This window comes from Gorilla gorilla, chromosome 10 (assembly GCF_029281585.2).
Source record: "Gorilla gorilla gorilla isolate KB3781 chromosome 10, NHGRI_mGorGor1-v2.1_pri, whole genome shotgun sequence".
In the NCBI taxonomy this organism is placed as follows: domain Eukaryota; kingdom Metazoa; phylum Chordata; class Mammalia; order Primates; family Hominidae; genus Gorilla; species Gorilla gorilla.
The window spans coordinates 34,818,353-34,841,739 of record NC_073234.2 but is presented as its reverse complement, the minus strand read 5'-3'; the positions used below and the strand labels follow the sequence as shown (position 1 = coordinate 34,841,739).

At 42.1% G+C, this 23,387-nt stretch overlaps 1 protein-coding gene, 1 non-coding gene and 1 pseudogene across 7 annotated transcripts in view; 2 read left to right on the top strand and 1 right to left on the bottom strand.

Moving 5' to 3' along the window:
* AEBP2 (AE binding protein 2) overlaps positions 1-22,043 on the bottom strand; it is a 119,602-nt gene extending 97,559 nt beyond the window's left edge. For 3 of the 6 annotated variants that reach the window (XR_008670474.2, XM_055358429.2, XM_055358431.2), the window contains exon 1: positions 21,153-22,041. Coding sequence is in view for 5 of the 6 variants with exons in the window: in XM_055358429.2 (XP_055214404.1) it covers positions 21,153-21,823 (671 nt within the window). In the remaining variant the exon portion in view is untranslated. The other 3 variants (XM_055358430.2, XM_031000853.3, XM_055358432.2) reach the window with 3 other exon arrangements.
* On the top strand, positions 3,836-5,576 carry LOC101154392 (elongation factor 1-alpha 1-like; annotated as a pseudogene).
* LOC115930250 (U6 spliceosomal RNA) lies at positions 15,476-15,582 on the top strand. The gene has a single exon (XR_004066903.1). It is a non-coding gene; the product is annotated as a U6 spliceosomal RNA (small nuclear RNA).
* Positions 22,044-23,387: the final 1,344 nt, after the last annotated feature.

Below are 23,387 nucleotides of genomic sequence, written 5' to 3'. Positions count from 1 at the left end.
TCAACGAGCAAAACTCCATCTCAAAAAATAAAATAAAATAAAATAAAGTATCACGCCACTGCACTCCAGCCTGGTCAACAAGAGCAAAACTCCATCTCAAAAAATAAAATAAAATAAAGTATTACACAGTAGTAACTCTTTTATTTACTAAAAAAAGTATATACTAGTGGTCAAAATGCTCAAAAATTCACATCTTAATAAAATGTATCACACTTCCGCCTTCATTTTAAAAGCAATTCACTTATTTTCTTTTTTCAAAATCTTCTCAATAAATAAATTACATGAAAGTCACTTCAATCATAAGGGTCAAGAGAAAGAATGTTTTCAGACTAAATCTATGAAAAGGTGTGTATCTGCTTGCAATTTAAGAAACAACACAAGTCAAGTTGTGAAAATTATATTAACTTTAAAGAGGTATGCTTCCCTCCCGCCAAGTTTTTATCATGGAAAATTTCAAAGACACAAAATACAGCTAAATCTGAATTCAATTAACATTTTACCCTATTTGCTATCTGTAATCTGTTTCTCTGAATCATTTTAAAATTGCAGGCATCATGACAATCAACCACAGTATATACCTTCTTTAAAAAAAAGAACATTCAGGCCGGGCACAGTGGCGCATGCCTGTAATCGCAGCACTTTGGGAGGCCGCAGCAGGCAGATCACAAGGTCAGGAGATCGAGACCATCCTGGCTAACATGGTGAAACCCCGTCTCTACTAAAAATACAAAAAATTAGCCAGGCATGGTAGTGTGCGCCTGCAGTCCCAGCTAGTCGGGAGACTGAGGCAGGAGAATGGTGTGAACCCAGGAGGCGGAGACTGCAGTGAGCAGAGATAGCGGCACTGCACTCCAACCTGGGCGACACAGCTAGACTCCGTCTCAAAAAAAAAAAAAAAAAACATTCAGGCCGGGCGCGGTGGCTCACGCCTATAATCCCAGCACTCTGGGAGGCCGAGGTGGGTGGATCACAAGGTCAGGAGTTCAAGACCAGCCTGATCAAGATGGTGAAACCACGTCTCTACTAAAAATACAAAAATTAGCTGGGCATGGTGGCATACGCCTGTAATCCCAGCTACTCGGGAGGCTGAGACAGAGAACTGCTTGAACCTGGGAGGAGGAGGTTGCAGTGAGCCAAGGTAACGCCACTGCACTCGAGCCTGGGCGACAGAGCCAGACTCTGTCTCAAAAAATAAAAAGAACGTTCACCTAGATACCAATACAACCTATTCACTCACACCTGAGGAAATTTACATGAATTTTGTTAGCTTAAGTAAGCTTTATAATGATCTGTGTCTAACATCAAATGTACCTATTGTGAGGGGTGGGGGGATGTTAAGACAGGGTCTTCACTCCGTTGCCAAGCCTATAGTGCAGTGATGCTATCACGGCTCATTGCAGCCTTGACCTACCAGGCTCAAGTGATCCTCCCACCTCAGCCTCCTGAGTAGCCGGGCCTACAGGTGTGCACCACTATGGCCAACCAAATTTTTTACATTTCTGTAGAGATGAGGTCTCTTTATGTTGCCCAGGCTGGGCTCAAGCAATCCTCCTGCCTTGGCCTCCCAAAGTACTGGGACTACAGGCATTAGCCACTGCACCGAGCTAATTTTTCTATTTTTTATAGCGGCAGAGTCTTGTTTTGCTGCCCATGCTAGAAACGTATCCATTTTTAAAAGCAAAGATATTTTTGTAGGATGCTTCAGATATGAAAAATGTCTCAGGTTTTCCTTTAAAGGATATTCTAGTATTTAAGCTCATCTATCTACCTACCTAGTTAGTTAAATGCAATAAATATATATTTACCTGCCTAGTCAATATAGATTCTAAATTGCAACTCTACGGCTTCATTCTAAAACTCTGTAATCTCTGTAAAACTCTCAAATGTGAATCAGCTCTTGAATATCTGAATATACATATATTGTTTGTTGTTGCAAGACTAACCCTGGGTATGGTGGTTTTTCTATACCGAAATACATATTTTATTTAAGCCCTAGAAATTTCAAGTTTCCCCGGCCGGGCGCGGTGGCTCACGCCTGTAATCCCAGCAGTTTGGGAGGCCGAGGCGGGCGGATCACGAGGTCAGGAGATCGAGACCATCCTGGCTAACACAGTGAAACCCCATCTCTATTAAAAACACAAAAAATTAGCCAGGCGTAGTGGCAGGAGCCTGTAGTCCCAGCTACTCAGGAGGCTAAGGCAGGAGAATGGCATGAACCCAGGAGGCAGAGCTTGCGGTGAGCCCAGATCGCACCACTGCACTCCAGCCTGGGCAACAGAGCGAGACGGAAAAAAAAAAAAAAAGAAATTTCAAGTTTCATGAGGCCCTTAACCCTGAAATGGTTACCCTATTTTCCCTATCACTTGCTTTATATATTTTAAAACATTCAACTGTAAAGCACATACTTACATAAACTATACTAATTTAACTCCAAGGCAAATACTAATAATTCTAAGTGAACAACCGATCACAACCAATTTATAAACAATCTCAGGAAAAGCAATAAAAACTCAATGTGATATCATGGAACAATCTCCAAGGTATAGTTAAGTAAAACACACAAGTGCAGGGTAGTAATGATCCAATTTGCATACCTAAGTGGGGGAGGGAGACAGAGACATGGCTAGTCTCCAAGGGCATAGAAAGATATATGAAACCTAGTAAATATTTGGGGGAAGGGAAGAGTGGGAGAGAAACTTATCTTTCACTGTATATACCCTTTTATACCATTTTAACCATGCTGTACCTATACTGCTTTTATTAAAAAGTCCAAAATTAGTTGAAAACCAAATCAATTTTTTTTAACTGGACACAGTAAGGTTAAGAGAGATTTATATAGCTGCGAAGCATCATTATGGAATCTGTCTGTCTACATAGTACTTCATGTAGTTTTGCTTATTACCTTTACCAAAGAAAAGGAACCATATAAAAAAATCCAAAATCTGGTAACGGTAAGCATTGTTGAGTCTATGTGTGATATCACACACTTGAAACAATACTTCATGTGGATATAGCTCCTCATAAAGACAGCATAATGTAAATGTTAAGAGCAGGAGCTTTGTCTACCACTGGGGACTAAGCTGTGAATACAATGGCAGACAAGGTGAGAGGCAGGTCCTGGGACACTCAAGACATCCCACACAGAGTCTCCCCCACAAGCTGAACAGGGCCAACAGAAGTTCTGCTTCACAACCCCTCTTAGGCTCCTCCAACTTCTAGGAAGTATCCAATCCTAAGCCTCTAGGCTCCCTTTTGGCCCCAGACCCATGCTGCCACCAGTGGTCCTCTCCATTCTCTCGACTGATGAAGGCAACAGACCTGATGCAACAGTAGAGGACAGAAAACAAATGACAGGTAACTTCTGATTGTGACAGGACCCTGAGCTAGATAGCAATTTCACAGAAAGCAGTGCCCTTCCTCCTATAATACGTTATGTAACAAGAGACAATCCACCTAAACTTATAGTATTTCTAGGACCATACATATGTTAAATTTTTTCACACAGTTAATTCTCCTTTTTAATGAACACCTACTGATTTCATGAAATGTGAAGACCTATACACCCTGATATTTGGAAGAATACCTAAGCCAGACAATACACTCACACTATGCAGATAGCTTAGATAATCTAAAGCAGTGTTTCTCAAACTTTCATGTGTATACAAATCAAGTGCAGATTCTGCATTCAGTATTATTAACTGCAGATTCTGATTCAGTAGGTTTAGGGTAGGTCCTGAGATAAAGCATTTCTAACAAGTGCCTGCTTGATGCTGCTGTGACATTTTGACTAGTAGGAACCGAAAAGATCTCTCTGACTAGCTTTTTTTTCTTTTCACAATGGGTTTGCCGCCAGAACACAGGTGTTGTGAAAACTACCCCTAACAGCCAAAATGGGAAAGGAAAAGACTCATATCAACATTGTCGTCACTGGACACGTAGATTCGGACAAGTCCACCACTACTGGCCATCTGAACTACAAATGTGGTAGCATCAACAAAAGAACCACTGAAAAATTTGAGAAGGAGGCTGCTGAGATGGGAAAGGGCTCCTTCAAGGAGGCCTGGGTCTTGGATAAACTGAAAGCTGAGCGTGAACGTGGTATCACCATTGATACCTCCTTGTGGAAATTTGAGACCAGCAAGTGCTATGTGACTATTATTGATGCCCTAGGACACAGAGACTTAGCCACAGAGACTTCACCAAAAACATGATTACAGGGACATCTCAGGCTGACTGTGCTGTCCTGATTGTTGCTGCCAGTGTTGGTGAATTTGAAGCTGGTATCTCCAAGAATGGACAGACCTAGGAGCATGCCCTTTTGGCTTACACACTGGGTGTGAAACAACCAATTGTCGGTGTTAACAAAATGGATTCCACTGAGCCACCCTACAGCCAGAAGAGATATGAGGAAATTGTTAAGGAAGTCAACACTTAAATTAAGAAAACTGGCTACAACCCCGACACAGAAGCATTTGTGCCAATTTCTGGTTGGAATGGTGACAACATGCTGGAGCCAAGTGCTAACATGCCTTGGTTCAAGGGATGAAAATCCTCCTGTAAGGATGGCAATACCAGTGGAACCATGCTGCTTGAGGCTCTGGACTACATCCTACCACAAACTCATCCAACTAACAAGCCCCTTTGCCTGCCTCTCCAGGATGTCTACAAAAACTGGTGGTATTGGTACTGTTCCTGTTGGCCAAGTGGAGACTGGTGTTCTCAAATCTGGTATGGTGGTCATCTTTGCTCCAGTCAACATTAAAACTGAAGTAAAATCTGTGGAAATGCACCAGGAAGCTTTGAGTGAAACTCTTTCTGGGGACAATGTGGGCTTCAATGTCAAGAATGTGTCTGTCAAGGATGTTCATCATGGCAATGATGCTGGTGACAGCAAAGATGACCCACCAATGGAAGCAGCTGGCTTCACTGCTCAGGTGATTATCCTGAACCATCCAGGCCAAATAAGTGCTGGCTATGCCCCTGTACTGGATTGCCACACGGCTCACACTGCTTCCAAGTTTGCTGAGCTGAAGGAAAAGATGGATCGCCATGTTGGTAAAAAGCTGGAAGATGGCCCTAACTTCTTGAATTCTGGTGATGCTGCCAACGTTGATATGGTTCCTGGCAAGCCCGTGTGTGTTGAGTGCTTCTCAGACTACCCACCTCTGGGTCGCGTTGCTGTTCATGATATGAGACAGACAGTTGCGGTGGATGTCATCAAAGCAGTGAACAAGAAGGCTGCTGGAGCTGGCAAGGTCACCAAATCTGCCCAGAAAGCTCAAAAGGCTAAATGAATATTATCCCTAATACCTGCCACCCCGGTCTTAATCAGTGGTGGAAGAATGGTCTCAGAACTGTTTGTTTCAATTGGCTATTTAAGTTTAGTAGTAAAAGACTGGTTATAACAACGCATTGTAAAACCTTCAGAAGGAAAGGAGAATGTTTTGTGGACCACTTCGGTTTTCTTTTTTGCGTGTGGCAGTTTTAAGTTATTAGTTTTTAAAATCAGTACTTTTTAATGGAAACAACTTGACCAAAAATTTGTCAAGGAATTTTGAGAGCCATTAAAAAAGTTTAATGAGGAAAAAAAAAAAAGATCTCTTTGACTAGTATTGTTACCCAACTGAAACTGATGAGACCATCTAAGAAATTGTTTCATATGGTAAAATGGTAAACCAAATTTTTAAGTTTAAAAAACACCTACACACACGTTGTTAGAGATGTCAATGGAATATTTAGGGAGCAACCTGAGATATTTTCAACATCAACAACATTCTCCTTTTCCTCTTTTCCCTTAGTTTAGAAACTATCTAGCAGACCAGTTTTCCACCCAACAGCTAGAGCGATCAACTGTATGATTTTATAAAAATGGTTTCCTTCGGAAATTCGAAGCCTGTCTCACTCATACATCCAGAACAGCCCCAACTTTGAGTCTTAAATTACTTCCAGGCAAGTATCTGCTTGGTGGACGTGACCAGGGCTGACAGGGTTGCCAATACTGAGAAAGTTATAAAGATCACTTTGCTAAATGACAAGGTGCATGAGCATAGGAAGCAATACATGGATGCTTATGTTACCATGACAGAGAAGGACAAAACTATGGTCTTAAAGTCACTGAGAAAAGTTCACTAATATGGTTTCTGATTACACATTGCAAATAATCTTTAAGAAACTACCACTTGCCAAGTGTTGTCTTATTACCAAATAGCAACACAATTATCTTAAAGGGCTATTGAAATATGACTTCTGCCAGGCGCAGTGGCTCACACCTACAATCCCAGCAACTTGGGAGGCTGGAGCGGGAGGATTTCTAGAGGCTGGAAGTTCAAGACAAGACCCTGTCTCTTAAAAAAAAAAAAAATTAGCTGGGCATGTTGGTATGTGCCTGTAATCCCAGCTACACAGGAGGCTAGGGTGGGAGGACTGCTAGAAGTCCAAGGCTGCAGTGAGCTATGACTGTGCCACTGCACTCCAGCCTGGATGACAGAGCAAGATTCTAACTCATGAAAAAAAAAAAAAAATCTGAGAACCACCAAAGCTTGAGCACCTCCCTAAAACAGATCAAAAGAATATGTTTCTAAACGGGAATACTTTTATTTTATTCTGAGGTTAACTGCTGAATTTGAAATTCAGTCTGAGGTCAAATGGATAGGGGCAAGCCTTATGGGCAGTCTTCTTTTCAGTTCTGTGAGCAAATTCATTTGTGTTGTAGATCTTCCTTGGTAACTTTGGGTCGTTCTCCCCCCTCCACCCACCTGCCATATCTTTGGTGAGGTCTAGCCTACTGAAATGTCCAACTTTATTTTTTTTAGTATATGTGCCGCCAAAGCAAGCACTGAAATGCCTAACTTTAAAGGAAGGTAGAGGACAAGGACTTGAACAATTGAGAGTATATAACCTGAAATCAAGCATAATTTATTGACATTCAAAAAAACTAAAATCTACAGATTTCAGAATTTTCTATGAATACACCACTGAGTAAAAAGGCTACGGCTCTGCTGCACTGGTGTTTCTACCACCCTAATTTAAGCCTTCACATCTTCATTCACATAAAATCATGCCTGCAAATTGTATACCTTATACCTTAACCAATTAAAGACCTTTCCCCACAATTACTTTGTGAATCCTCCCTTCACTTACGGGTCTAGCCAAGTGTGTGTGTGTGGTAACAATTAAAAGTTGACGTAAAACAGTATTAAGAGTTTAGTGTGAGGTTCTGGTCACTTTTGCATTTGTGACAGGAAGTGAAAACAATTAAAGTCAATAAACAATGTTGTCTTCCAAATAAAACGTCCTTACTACTAATCCCTGTTCCTAAATCAGTAGAACTAATGTGGTCAGCGCAGTTGCTCACATCTGTTAATCCCAGCACTTTGAGAGGCAGAGGCGGCGAACGGCTTGAGCTCAGGAGTTGGAGATCAGCCTGGCAACATGGCGAGACCCCATCTCTATTTTTAAAAAAGAACAAACTAAGGTACACATGGAGACATGGAGACTGTCCATATCTCCAAATCAGATTTGCAGAACCAAGCAGCCAAAACAGAATAAAGATATAAACTGGGGGCCAGGCATGGTGGATCAAGCCTGTAATCCCAGCACTTTGGGAGGCTGAGGCAGGGAGAATCACTTGAGCCGTGGAGGTGGAGTTTGCAGTGAGCTGTGATCCCGCCTCCACTGCACTCCAGCCCGGGTGACAGAGCAAGACTCTGTCTCAGAAAACAAAGAAAGAAAGAAACTGGATGCTAAAACTGAAATAAACATGTATCATCCACAAACACCCACTTCAAATTTAAATTCATTTGTCCGGGTGCGGTGGCTCACGCCTATAATCCCAGCACTTTGGGAGGCCAAGGCGGGTGGATCACCTGAGGTCGGGAGTTTGAGACCAGCCTAGCCAACACGGCAAAACCCCGTCTCTACTAAAAACACAAAAATTAGCCGGGCGTGGTGTCGCGTGCCTGTAATCCCAGCTACACAGGAGGCTGACGCAGGAGAATCGTTTGAACCCAGGAAGCGGAGGCTACAGTGAGCTGAGCTCAATCGAGCCACTGCACTCCAGCCTGAGCAAAAGAGCAAGACTCCTTCTCAAAAAAAAAAAAAAAAAAAAAGTATATAGGTCAGGCACAGTGGTTCATGCCTATAATCCCAACATGTTGGGAGGCCAAGGTGAGAGGACTGCTTGAGGCCAAGAGTTCAAGACCAGCCTGGGCAACATGACAAGACCCCATCTCTACAAAAAAACTTTTAAGAAAGAATGTAAGTCGGCCGGGCACAGTGGCTCATGCCTGTAATCCCAGCACTTTGGGAGGCTGAGGCGGGTGGATCACGAGGTCAGGAGATCGAGACCATCCTGGCTAACACAGCGAAACTCCATCTCTACTAAAAATACAAAAAAATTATCCAGGCCTGGTGGTGGGCACCCGTGGTCCCAGCTACTCGGGAGGCTGAGGCAGGAGAATGGCGTGAACCTGGGAGGCGGAGCTTGCAATGAGCCGAGATCATGCTACTGCACTCCAGCTTGGGCAACAAAGCGAGACTCCGTCTCAAAAAAAAAAAAAAAAAAAAAGGACGTAAGTCTATACAGTTTTTCACAGGCCTATTTATCAAACTAGGTAAACATTACAACGATACAAAGGAAATCCTAATCTAATCATATTAACAGGTAAACTATCATTCAGCTAACAGGTGATATTCCTTTCATCTATAAAACTGCCACTTATACTAGAAAGATTATACTATGTCTCTCCCGCCCTTATAATCAATTTCTTAAAGGGTAAAATTCAAAACACTGCAAAAGCATTTAAGAATCCCCTATATCTTAAGAATTCTGAAGTTGTACACCTAATACACAACTCTAAGAGTAAAAATTCTTTACTTGAGTTACCATTTCTCATCTCCATTCATTGAAACAGATTATAATTATTTGCCCTAATATTTAGTCTAGGCTTGACAAAGGGATTAAAACCTAAAACAACCAAATGAAACAGGTACTTCAAGAAAACCATTAACAACAACAAAAAAAGAAAAAGAAAACCATTAACAACCTTGCTTGTTACAGGTTATGACTATTAAGGAAAAAAAAGCAATTATGTAACCTACTATATAAAATAGCAAAAGGCACTCTAAATCTTGTTTCTACTTTTTATATTAACAGCTAACACAGCATTTGCTATATATCCTGCATTGTTCTATGTGCTTGTGTGAGATCGTATTTTTTTAAAGATGGCCACTTTTGGCCAGGAGCAGTTGCTCTTGCCTGTAATCTCAGCACTTTGGGAGGTCGAGGCAGACACATCACTTGAATCCAGGAGTTCAAGACCAACCTGTGTAATATGGTGAAACTCCATCTCAATAAAAATAAAAATCCCAGCACTTTGGGAGGCGGAGGTGGGCGGATCACTTGAGGTCAGGAGTTCGAGACGAGCCTGGCCAACATGGTGAAACCCTACCTCTACTAAAAATACAAAAATTAGCTGGGTGTGGGGGCGCATGCCTGTAATCCCAGCTACTTAGGAGGCTGAGGCAGGAGGATCGCTTAAACCCGAGAGGCAGAGGTGCAGTGAAGCAAGATTGTGCCACTGCACTCCCGTCTGGGTGACAGAGCAAGAATCCATCTCAAAAATAAATAAATAAAAATAAAACAAAAGATGGCCACTTTTATGCCAGGTGCAGTGATGCACAACTGTAGTCCCAGCTACTCAGCAGGCTAAGGTGGTAGGATGGCTTGAGTATCAGAGCTCAACATTGCAGTATGCCATGACTGTGCCTGTGAATAGCCACTGTACTCCAGCCTGGGCAAACCAGCAAACGAGACCTTGTCTCTTAAAAAAAAAAAAAAAAAAAAAAAATTAAAAGATGGTCACTTTTGAAAGACCCCATCCTTAACTCCTCTTATTATACAGCACTAATAGGTGTGGTCTGTATTACCTCCCCTTGAATTTGATCAGGCCTGAGACTACTGCAGAAGTGATGATGCCAGACTTCCAAGGCTAAGTCATAAAAGGGAACACAGTTTCAGCCTGGCTCGCTCTTGGAACACTCAGCTTGGGAGTCCTCAACCACCATTTAAGAAATCTGGCTGCCCTGAAGCCGCAAAGTTGAAGAGATCCCGTGAAGGACATACACAGAGCTAGAGAGGGATGCCTGAGAAGCCCCAGCTGTTCTGACCCCCAGCTGTTTTGAGTCTTCCCAGCCCAGGCACCAAACATGTGACAGATACATGACATGAGTCAGTGGGCATTCCTGATTCCAGTCCCCAGTCTTTAAGCTGCTTCCACAAGCTGATACCAAGTAGAGCAGAAATGAGCTGACCCTGCAGAACCCGGCCCAAATCATAGATTCATAAATAAAATAAATGCTGTAGTTTTAAACTACTAAATGTTGGAAAAGGGCTGTCATGCAGCCATAATAACTGGAAGAATGTTTGATGTGTATTAACTCTGTAATGCTTACAACTCTAATAAACTGTTATTCGTATCCTTTTCTTTCAGATAAATTAAGATTTCCCCATAGTCAAACAAGTGCAAAACAGTAATGCCAAAAAAAACTGTCATACTACTATACATTCAAAGGAGAAACTTGAATGAATTACTGATTTAAGAAATAATTGAAATACAGCCTATAGTATACATCAAAATGGCACTAATACTCCTTTAGTGCAACTAAAAAAAAATGACCCTTTTTTTTTGAGACAATGTCTCACTCTTGTCACTCAGGCAGGAGTACAGTGGCACAATCATAGTTCACTGCAGCCTCAACTTCCCAGGTTCAAACGATCTTCCCTTCTCAGCCTCCTGAGTAGCTGGGACTACAAGTATGCACCACCACTACATCTGGCTTTTTTTTTCTTTTTTTTTTTTTTTTTTTGGTAGAGATGGGATCTCACTACGTTGCTTAGGCTGGTCTCAAACTCCTGGGTTGAAGCTATCCTCCCTCCTCAGCCTCCCAAAGTGCTGAGATTACAGGCATGAGTCACCGTGCCAGGCTGACATTTTCATCTAGTATGCAAAACTTTTATCTAGCGTAGCACACAAGCAAAAGTTCTTTGGTTTTGTACATTCATAGTGCATAACACAAAAGAGGTATTTAACATCTACATAAAATTTGACCCATTCAGGCAGACAGTTTTACTAACAATATAAACTATTAAATTTGATTCCTACAAGTCAATTAGCTTCATAAAAATTCAAGGTCAGTCATAGAAAGCAACACTGAGGGTAGAAAGAAATTGTCCCAAATTTAGAACTTAGGCCACTGAAACAGATTTGAGCCTAACAATGACAACATCAAATCCAACTCCAAACATTCCTTCCCAGGGCAATGGGGTAGTCACTTTTTCTACTTACGAAGGACAAAGAGCAAATTATAAAACTGGTCTTAAACAGGATTAGGGAATTTAGACACATCAGATTCTGTAAGGCTACCTGATTTTGCTTTCAAAACTGCGGTGGTGCTGTAGGCTTTTTGGTCTATAAACTCAATTAGGAAAAAAAAGTAAAGACAAGTGCCTATTTTATTACATGTGTGTTATAAATAAGTCAAATTTCCCTAAGGCCCTTCTTATTCATCTAAGGCGGAACGAATTCTGCTCCCATATGATCCAGTTAATTTGTACTGCCACCTATAAACCTCTATTCAGAGTAAACTCCCAAACCTAGTTAGAGCCTTGCAAATAGTAAATGCTCATCATTTTTAGCGAGAAACTTTAGTATTTTTTAAGGCAAGTAAAATATATGGCTTTGTCACACTAAAATAATTCAAAAAAAATTAACTGGAAGCACACTAAAAATCATTAGCCAAAACCAAGATATTATCACTATTACTACAAGCTATTATCACTGTAATTTAAAAAGCTAAAATGAATTTCTATCATCAAGAAAAAGACTACCTTCTATCCCCACAGTTATTTCTCTGGTTAAAGACAAACGATTTTCTTTCCCGAAGACCCAGCAGCATTCACTAAATTGGCCAAAAGGGACTTTATGCAACAATGATGAAATATAGTCTATGGAAAACAAGTAGGCTACATTCTTTTATCACCACTATGCGCTGAGCACATTACTTTAAATTTCTCATATCAAATCTATCACCCTTTAAGATTACTTCACCCACATTTTTCATCCAGCTTAAAATATCAGCCAGCAATTGATATCTTCACAAACACTAGAAACATTCCACTTCAACACAATTACACTAAGGAAGTTATCTTTACCTTTTCACAAACATTTCCAGAGAAATGTATATACACAAAGATGGTATGTTTAAAAAAAAAATCCACTATGAAGAACAACACCCATTTAATAAAGAAGCAATTACATCTGAAGTTTTAATTAGTATTAAATCATAAAAAGATCTTTCCTAAGGAAATTTTGAGGAAAAATATCAGATGATTTCAGTATGCATTTCTGACAAGAATGACTACTGTCATTCTTGACTCAACACCTCAAAACACATGTTGAAATAACAATTTCCAAGATTAATTTAAAACACTAAAAAATCTATTGCCAATTCATCTACTCTTTGTACTTTAAAAAATATTTATGAAAAGTAATGATGGCCAGGTATGGTGGCTCACACCTGTAATCCCTGCACTTTGGGAGGCCAAGGTGGGAGGACTGCTTGAGCTCAGGGGTTTGAGACCAGCCTGGGCAACACACGGAGACCCCATCTCTACAAAAAATGAAAAAATCAGCTGGGCATGGTAGTGCATGCCTGTAGCTCCAGCTATTTGGAAGGCTGAGGCAGGACAGTCACTTGGGTCCAGGAGTTTGAGGCTGCAGTGAGCTGTGACGGTACCACTGCACTCCAGCCTGAGTGACAGAGCAAGACCCTGTCTTGAAGTACAAACAAAAAAAACTGTTCTCTTTTTCTTTAATCAGCCACACTAATGAAACTGAGAAAGAAATATGCAATCAGGTATTTCCACATTAAGTTGAATTCAACCAATTACTGAGAAAGAATACAGGCTACGACACACTGAGTGCAGAAGGCAAGTTCTGCAAGTATAAATGAGAACTGATCTTCACTTTTTTTTTTTTTTTGAGATGGAGTCTTGCTCTGTTGCCCAGGCTGGAGCACAATGGCACGATCTCAGATCACTGCAACCTCCACCTCCCGGGTTCAAGCTATTCTCCTGCCTCAGCCTCCCAAGTAGCTGGGATTACAGGCATGCGCCTAATTTTTGTATTTTTACTACGGGTGTGAGCCACCATGTCCGGCCTGATCTTTACTTTTAAAATGTTATAGCCTAGAGGAAATAAACACAAATGGATATTTCAATACAACATCATAAATATGAAGTAGAAATATGATGACTTCTGGCCAGGCACGGTGGCTCACGCCTGTAATCCCAGCACTTTGGGAGGTCAAGGAGAGAGAATCACTGGAGCCCAAGAGTTGAAAACCAGTCTCGGCAACATAGCAAGACCTAGTCTCTATTTTCAAAAATAAAAAAAGTTTTAAAAAGAAATATGGTGATTTTTAAACCCAAAAGAACCTACCTAAAATATCCTTGAGATCCTGGATATAACAAAGCCACACACGGCAATATTCCGAGTTTGTCTGAAGAAGATAATCCATTATCTATTTGTTTAACTGTATTTAAAGTACTTGCCAACTCTACAGCAGCACCCTCGCATTTGAGCTCCAAATTACTTTATACTGTTTTGTCAAAAACCCTCATTTTTAAGAAAAAGAATCAATCTGAGCTTCACAGAAATAAACAATTTGCCACATTCCCTGACGGCAATAAAGTCAAGACTACAATACTGATCGCTTATCCTCAGCTGGAGTATTCTTTCCACTGCACCATCTCTGCATGAGAAATGGGGATATAAATGACTCTACAAAGTAAATACATAACCCCTTTGCATGTCATCTCACTTAATCCTAACACTGCTCCTATTTTACAGATAAGGAAGCAACTTCTGAGAAGTTAGATTACGTCCATGCTCTTTCACTACTCAATGTTCCTTTAGTTATTCTAGTGACGGCTGTGTCTGGAAAAACAATGCAAACTATTGTTCAAATTAAATCCTCAAGAAAACGTATTCAGAAATAAATAACGTTTACGTAGCCAGGTGCTACAGATAAAGTGCCAATCAAGACAGACATGGTTTTTCTTCTCAGGGAGCACACAACCCAGCAGTGGAGATAAATGGTAAACAATTACCCATATTGGGGTGAGGGCAAGAAAGAACTCGGAATGCTGACAATACGTCTAACAAGGAACCAGCCTGTTCAACTAAGACTTGAATGTGAACTAGGGAATTATACAGCCAGAAAGTGAGGAGAATAAAAAGAATTTGATTCACAAACCCATACTGAGAGACGTACACACTTGTGTTGGCATGAAAGGCCTCACTTGCACCATTAATTCTTACTTCCCAGGTCCAGTGGCGCATCCTTAGATGTTGGCAGGAAGTCTCCTGAACACCCTACGCTCATTCCTGCCTACATGTTTCAGTTAGGCTTTCTAGAATTCTCTCTTCATCATTTACCCAAGCCTAAAATCTGTCCCCCTTCCCACACAAAATCTTTAGTCACTAACTATACAACACGTTCCAACTCTAAGTTTTTTGTTTTTTTGGTATTTTTTTTTTTGTGAGAGTCTTGCTCTGTCACCCAGGTTTGACTACAGTGGCACAATCACAGCTCACTGCAGCCTCAGACTCCTGGACCCAAGTGATCCTCCTGCCTCAGCCTTTCAAGTAGCTAGGAATTGAGGCATGTGCCACCACATCTGGCTAATTTTTTCATTTTTTATAGATGAGATCTTTTTTTTTTTTTGGAAATGGAGTCTCGCTCTGTCGCCCAGACTGGAGTGCAGTGGCGGAAACTCTGCTCACTGCAAGCTCCGCCTCCTGGGTTCACGCCATTCTCCTGCCTCAGTCTCCCAAGTAGCTGGGACTACAGGTGCCCGCCACCACGCCCAGCTAATTTTTTTCTGTATTTTTAGTAGAGACGGGGTTTCACCGTGTTAGCCAGGATGGTCTTGATATCCTGACCTTGTGATCTGCCTGCTTCAGCCTCCAAAAGTGCTGGGATTACAGGCGTGAGCCACCGTGCCCCGCCTGTAGATGGGATCTTGTTACACTGTCCTGGCTGGTCTCGAACCCCTAGGCTCAAGGGATCCTCCCACCTCGGCCTTCCAAAGTGCAGGGATGACAGGTGTGAGTAACCATACCTGCCTCCAGTTCTAATTTGAATGCACCATGTCGCAATTTACAGAAAAAACAGAATACAATAATCTCTTTAGCCTGCTCTTTAAAAACAAAGTATCTGAGGAGATACCGTCATGTTTCTTAATCACTAAATGGGGCGCAATGGGTCTTAGTTTTTAAGACCAATATAATTACTACTTTCACAAATGCAAACTATTCATTGCAAAAATAAATTAATCATAGGTTAGACCACTGCCATGCATAGCCATTACTAGAAAACTTATTCCAAAACTTTTTACCAATAGATAACTGGCATGCTTGCTTCAGCAACATATAAGATAAACTTGGAGCAATACAGAGAAAATGAGCACGGCCCCTGCACAAGGATGACATGCAAATTCATGAAGCATTCCATTTCTATTCTAATTGTTTTTAATATGTACGTGCAGCTAGTTATCGTCTAAAAAAAAAGAAATCTAGTTTTTTTTTTATAACTAGCTGCACGTACATATTAAAAACAATTTAAAATGAAAGGTTTCATATGAAGGCTTTTAGGCCCACCACAGAACAGTCATAGAAAACTGATTAAAATGTACATGCTGTAATCAAATATTTTAGTCTACCATATCCTTTCGCAAATTTCTGCAACACTCATTTGCAGACTCTTGTCATACATCCAACACCTGATTGATACAGTACTTTTGGGCATTCCAGATCGTACAGCACTTCATAATAACAGACGTTACTAGCTATTATCAATTCATTTGTGCAGTGATTCTCTCTGCCACTCATGAGGTAAGGGTTTTGTTTTATACCCTGCTGTATCCCCAGCATTTAGAAGAGTACCTAGCATGAGGCCGGGCACGGTGGCTCATGCCCATAATCCCGGCACTTTGGGAGGCCGAGGCAAGCAGATCATTTGAGGTCAAGAGTTTGAGACCAGCCTGGCCAACATGGTGAAACCCTCTCTACTAAAAATACAAGGAAAAAAAAAAAAATGAGCAGGGCATGGTGGCATGCGCCTGTAATCCCAGATACTCAGGAGGCTGAGGCAGGAGAATTGCTTGAACCCGGGAGGCAGAGGCTGCCGTGAGCCAAGATCGCACCACTGCACTCCAGCCTGGGTGACAGAGTGAGACCCTATATCAAAAAAAAAAAGCACCTGTCACATAACAGGGATTCTATATACATCTGTAGAATATACCCATCACATAGTAAACACTTAATAAACCTGTACCAAATACTCTACAATTCACATTGCAATCTTACAGGATAGGAACCATTATTGTCCCCCTTTCATAGACAAGAGACCTGAAGTAGTAAGACGTTAAATAAATACTACTGTTGGGCCAGGTGCCTGTGGTCTCAGCTACTCGGGAGGCAAAGGCTGCAGTGAGCTGAGATCGCGCCACTGCACTCCAGCCTGGGTGACAGAGCAAGACTCTGTCTCAAAATAAATACATAAATGCATACATACATACTACTGTTGGTATTTTCAATTTAATGCTAGTAATTAATGGAGTATTCACCACACCCAAGATATTATGTTAGGTACTTACAAAGATCCTAAAAAAGCACAAATGTCCCTGCCCTCCAAAATACCATTCTACAACAGAAAAGATGCACGCATTCAAGCAACGTGGATGGATTCCTCAAAACAGTTCACAGCGCTCTTTAACAGAAATTATTTCACTTGAACCACAAAACAACACTTCAGAGTAATACCTGTTTTGTAGTTGAGGAACTAAAGTTCAAAGATACTACTCAAAAATTGAAATATAGGTAGTAATATTAAGATTCAGGCCAGGTGTGGTGGTTCATGCTCAGGCTAGTCTCCTGACCTCATGTGATCTGCCCTCCTCAGCCTCCCAAAGTGCTGTAATCACAGGTGTGGGCCACATGCCTGGCCAAGAGTACTTTCATATATTAACTGATTAGCTAGTACTAATTTGTAAACTAACTCCACGGGCATTTTAAATATTAAAATTCCATTTAAAAGCTAATTCACTACTTGAAATTGAGACTGTCTTCTATTTTCTCGGCATTAACTTTTTTAGCATAAATACACGTTCAGTAACAAGTGCTGACATTTGATCACTTTTTGGATGACTCATTCATTCAACTATATTTTAAGCTATTTTTACATGATACTGCGTTGGAAGAATGAAAATAAAATTATGTTTAAAAATTTTTTTATTTTTATTTTTTAAAGTTACCATAGCCTCTGAAATTAACCTAAGAGCATAACTTTTTTAAAAAGTACTTCAGCTTCACTGAAGAGAAAAAAACTTCAGAGTAAAAAAAAGCTAGTTTTTAGTGGTTTCACATAGCTAAATACTTCTCCCTACTATCTTTATAACCAAAATACTTCTCCCTACTATCTTTATAACCAAAGTAAAAATAAAATTACATATAAATTTCAAGATTTTCTAAATTTACTAAAATAAACACGCTATAAACTTACACTGGTTTTGAACAACTTTCTTCTGGGGGGAAAAAAATCAACTTTTTGTACCAAGTGGTATTTAATCATTTCATAAATTAGTCACTTTTTACCACAAAACCTTCCAATACCATAAATGACATCTCAGGTCATAACCTCTAATATCTATGTCTTTATATTTAATTATCTTTTTTTGAGATGGAGTCTTGCTCTGTCGCCCACGCTGGAGTGCAACGGTGCAATCTCAGCTCACTGTAACCTCCGCCTCCCAGGTTCAAGCCATTCTCCTGCCCCAGCCTCCTGAGTAGCCGGGATTACATGCCTGCACCACCATGCCTGGCTCATTTTTTTGTATTTTTAGTAGAGATGGGGTTTCAACCATGTTGTCCAGGCTGGTCTTGGAATTCCTTGACCTCAAATGATCCGCCCGACTTGGCCTCCCAAAGTGCTGGGATTACAGGGGTGAGCCACCATGCCTGGCCTAATTATCTTTTTAAAAGTAGCACTTAAGATATTTAACATGGCCTGCGGTGGTGGCTCACTCCTGTAATCCCAGCACTTTGGAAGACCCAGGTGGGAGGATCATCTGAGGTCAAGGAATTTCAAGACCAGCCTGGACAACATGGTGAAATCGCATCTCTACTAAAAACAAAAATTAGCCAGGGGTGGTGGCACTCACCTGTAATCCCAGTTACTCAGGAGGCTGTGGAAGGAGAATCGCTTGAACCCACGAGGCAGAGGTTGCAGTGAGCCGAGATCGCACCACTGCACTCCAGCCTGGGCGACAGAGTGAGACTCGTCTCAAAAAAAAAAGAAAAAGATATTTAACAAAGATGTTCAACAAATTCTAGAGCATATCAGATAAACTAAAAAGTACAACGTAACCAAAACGATGGGAAAGGTAAATGGGCATTATAATAGAATCTTTGTAATAGGAATGCCTAAAAATGTTATAGAGCACTTTAAAACTAAGATTATCCTTCCATTGGTTACAAAAATGAAGTTTTCTTACCATGAAATCAACCTATAAAATCCACAGATTGATGTAATCTACAGTAATTTATAAGAATTAAGGATCCTTTCCAAACTCAAAATAACTGGGAGAAAAAACTCAAAGGCAACAAGATGTTTCAGAATTAAGATTATTAAGACCCCAAGCCAGTTTCACTAGTAAGCCTTCTTCATACAAGTGACAAATCTATTACCCTGAAATGGTGACATTAAAAACAGTATTTTGTAGTCTCTAAAATTAAGCATTAAGAAAACCAAGTTTGCTTGGTTATCAAGTTTTAACTGTAGTTGGATTTGTGACACCCATATTTTACTTCTTATTCGGAAATAAGATGTAAAAATTATATACTCAAGTAAATATCTCATTAATGTCAAATAAAAGCCACAACTCCACTTCCTAAATGTACTTAACCAATAATTCATTTGTCTCCTGAAGTGATGTAGTAAATGGACACTAACTAAAAACAAAACTCTGACACATATCACTTGGTTTTTTTTTGAGACGGAGTCTCGCTCTGTCGCCCAGGCTGGAGTGCAGTGGCACCATCTCAGCTCACTGCAACCTCTGCCTCCCGGGTTCAAGCGATTCTCCTGCCTCAGCCTCCCGAGTAGCTGGGAACACAGGCGTACGCCACCACTCTCGGGTAATTTTTGTATTTTTAATGTAGATAAGGTTTCACTATGTTGGCCAGGCTGATCTCAAACTCCCAACTCAGGTGATCCGCCCACCTCGGCCTCCCAAAGTGGTGGGGTTAACAGGCCTGAGCCACCGCGCCCGGCCTCAACTTATTTAAGGCGAATTATTCTAACTCTTAAGTGGAAATAATAGGGGACTTGAGAACCTTTGCTCATATCCCGCCCACCATTTCCATGCTGTATTTACTGTCCTGAGTAAGATACTCAACTTGCTTCTTCATCTGTTAAACCGAAGTCAAAATAATACCTATCTTGCACCATAGTTGTGGGAATGAAATCGAAGACATCTAATTTGTACAGTGGTAGGCAAGCATAATACGTGTATACTGAGTAAATGAAAAACGCTGATTTTATAAACTAATGTCAACTTTCAGATATGTAATGGTATTAGAGGAGAATAAAATGGTAAAAATAGCACATGCTTCACTGTGCAGTTTACATCAATTTTTAATTTTCTTGAAGACATTCTCCTTCCTACCCATGCCTACACAGTTCAACACAATTTTTCTAAGGTTTGTACAGTCTACTTTACCCGAAGATATTTTCTTAACTAGACGTTACTGTCAAACAGAATCTAATGCCAGATTTTCAAAATATCCAGGACTCTGTATTACTTGTAGCATTAAATACTAAGGTGTTCGTTTTTAATCAATTAATCAGAATTCCTAGAACTTTAGAATATTAAACTCTTAAATGAAAATCACTATCGACCACTAAAATTTCCATTGCTATACTTTTCTGGAGAGCATGTTTTAAAAAAAATCTGACTGTCAAAACATAGGCAGATGGTCAAAATAAACGCTAATACACTTTAGAAGTGGCATAATATGCATGTGATTCTCGTTTTTTTAAAAGTACATTAAAAACCAACTAACCCAAACAGATCAAAAGTAATAAGACAATTGAAACATACACTATCACACTTTTTAAATGTTCTGAAAAATGCGCATTTTTGTCACTCTCCAGTTACTTCTAACAAGCTTTAGTAAGAAAAATAGTACTCATTCCTTCCGAGACCTCTCCAATACATGACTTTAAATATTATCATTTAAAATCATGACTCTCACGTTGAAGCATTACTATAAAGCCGCAAACTACGCTGTACCTTCAAGACTGTATTTTGTTACGATTCCAACTCTCTGATTCCGCAAAGTTATCTTAAAAGGCCATCAATTCACTATTCTTTTCCACAACCATTTATACGTGTTTAAAACTTTTTCCCAGACATGCTCCCAAAACAAATAGAAAAGATTGTTAAAATCACGTTGGAGACCACATGACTGACTACAAATGAGGGATTTGGGAGGCAATGATTTAATATAAAAGAACAGTCCTTTTTTTGTTTAAGTAGAGAAAAGTGATAGCTGGGGTCTCCCCCATGGACAAGGAAGTTCTGTTAAATCCAGGCGAGACCAGCCATATTGGAAACACTTGTCAATTGTAGTTCTGACAAGTGTTCCCGAACACGGTTGGAAGAAGCTAACCTTGAGTACCGACGTGTGTACATCAAGGCCCTCTTCTGCTCCGCCAGAGGATCTGGGCCCGTTTGGGGACTGTTTCCGAGTTAGAGCAGTCCTGAGGTCCGTGAGGAGCGAAGCGCCGAGGGGAAAGAGGGCGGGGAAAGGAGAGTTGGGGGGGAACGGTTTGAGAGTTGGAAGCCGCGATGCGCTGCGAGAGGGGCGCGGCGGCGACGGCGAGAGATTTCCGAGTTGAGAGTCTGGGGGAGGGGCCGAGGATTCGGGGAGCAGGGGGATCGCGGCAAAACGTCGCCTTGGTCCCCCTCTGAGGGGCCCGGGAGTTCAAGAGGAGGAAGGGAAGGGGAAACGCTTCAGAGCACTGACCTGTCCTCCGAGTCCATGCGGCTCAGGGGTTCCCCATCCGACGACATCTCCAAGCTGCCTCGCCGGCCCCCGGAGGTCGCGCTGCTTCCGCCTCCCCCAGTCCCGTAGCCCTCGTCGCCGCCGCTGGAGACTACGCTGCTGCTACTGCTGCCGCCCCCGCCGCCGCCCTGGCTGCCCCGCGGTCCCTTGGGCTCCTCCAGGCCCTCCTTGCCGTCCCCATCCCCGCTGCTGCTGCTGGCGGCGCCGGGGCTCAACGAGCGGGTCTCGTCGCTGCTGCTCCCGCCGCTGCTGCCAACCAGGCTCTCGGCGCTACTCTCCTCCTCACCCCCGCCGCTGCTGCTGCTCTCATCTTCCTCCTCCTCGTCGTCCTCCTCCTCGTCTTCGTCCTCCCCGGCCTGGCTGGCGCTCTCGGGGCTCGGCTCCGACATCGCCTCTGCCTCGCCGCCCCCCACTCCTCCGCCGCCGCCTCCGCCGCCCCCACCGCTGCCGCCGTTCAGCAGCAGCGCCGCCACCGCCTCGGCCTCCGCCTCCTCTTCCTCCTCCTCCTCTTCCTCCTCCTCCTCGGGGGGCTCAGTCCGGCCCCGCGCCGCCGAACCCGGGCTACCGGGGGGCAGAGGGCTCAGGCGGGAGAGCTCCTCCAGGTCGGCCATGTCGGTGATAGCGGCGGCCATGGCGGCGCCTGCTCCTCCTCCTCCTCCTCCCCGCCGCCGCCGCCGCCGCCTTCCTCTCTCGACTCTCTCTCCCTCGCCCCCCTCCCAAACGCCCAAAACTCCGCCGACGCCGCTGCAGAGCAGGAGGAGGGCCCGCGAGCTGCGTCAGCCTGCACACGCGCTACGGAGCCCGCGCGGGGACAGGCGCGCGACTACGCGCACTCACACGGAGACTGCTGCGCGCCTGCGCGGCGGCACGAGGCGGCACCTCCCCCGGCTGCGGGTTCTGCGCCCCCGCCCCAGCCCGGCGCCCGCCCAGCTGCCCCGCGCCCGCCCCCGCCCCCGCCCCCGCCCCGGCGCCGGCAAGTGCTCAGCGTTTCCTAGGGGCCTTCCCACGCCCTGCCGGGCTTCGAAGCCCAGGGACACGCGGACTGAAAACTCCAACGCTGGCCGGGGATTTTAGCAGCCTTCCGAGTTCTCACGATAAACTCATTCATTCCGGGGGTGTTTGAGGAGTGTCCCCTCTGTACAGGCGCTGAGCCAGGAATAGAACGAGCCTACAGTCTACGAAGAGAGCCGTTTAAAATGGGCAAAAATTAAAACACTACGGTGTAAGGTACTAAATTTTTATGCGCAACATAGGGCGACAGGTTTTAATACACCCTATGTTTGAATACCCCTGGAGATGTTGACATCCTGAACCCAGAGCAAACATCTTGGTTCAAGGTCCTCAAACTTTTTACTTCATGAGCCTTCTAAAACAATTTCGTAAAGCTGTGTATGTTCTTATACAGTTTAGAATGACAGCTACATTTTTCCGGCTTATAAATATTTCATCTGTCGCATTGTTTAAATACTGTATAGCCAATGGATTCTAAATACCATAGGGATTTAACACCCACTAATATCCATTTTTTAAAAATACAGTTTGGAAAATACAATTTCCAAATATTGTCTTCTGGAACTCATATTGACGTTCCATATCTCCTCTAGAATTTTATCCTAATAATATATTTTATATTTGAACTATTTTGATCGTCTTGTAATAAAAATGTGAACATAAATTGAAGTATCTGGGTTGTTTTTTATATTTTCTGTGATCATAAAGCTCTTATTTCAACCGATCAAAACAAATCTATTTCAAATGTTTGTAAGTACTAAACACAAAAGCAAAATTTTATTGGCAATGCATCTTGCAGAAATGAACTTGGGTGGACTTTTTTCTAATATACATTATGACCTTCAGTGGATGGATTTTTTTGAGAAATAGTTCAGCATCAGTTCTATTCCAAGTTTTCAATTCCATGGATATAAATGTTGAGAAAACTTGTTCGCATAAAAAAAGAGATGAGAATGAATGGAGTTTTGTTATAGTAATGCCACACAATTCTTTGAATGCCTTTCGCATTATATGCCCAAAAATCGCATAAAGATCTAACAAAGAAAAAATACTTTTAATGATCTGTCAGCTGACAACTCTGATTAGGTTCTCTTTCAACTTGTTGAAAGCAAGCAACTGAAAACCACCTGACTTGTGAAAGGATGTCTTACCCATTCTTATTCACCAGTCAATTGTGCCTTTCTT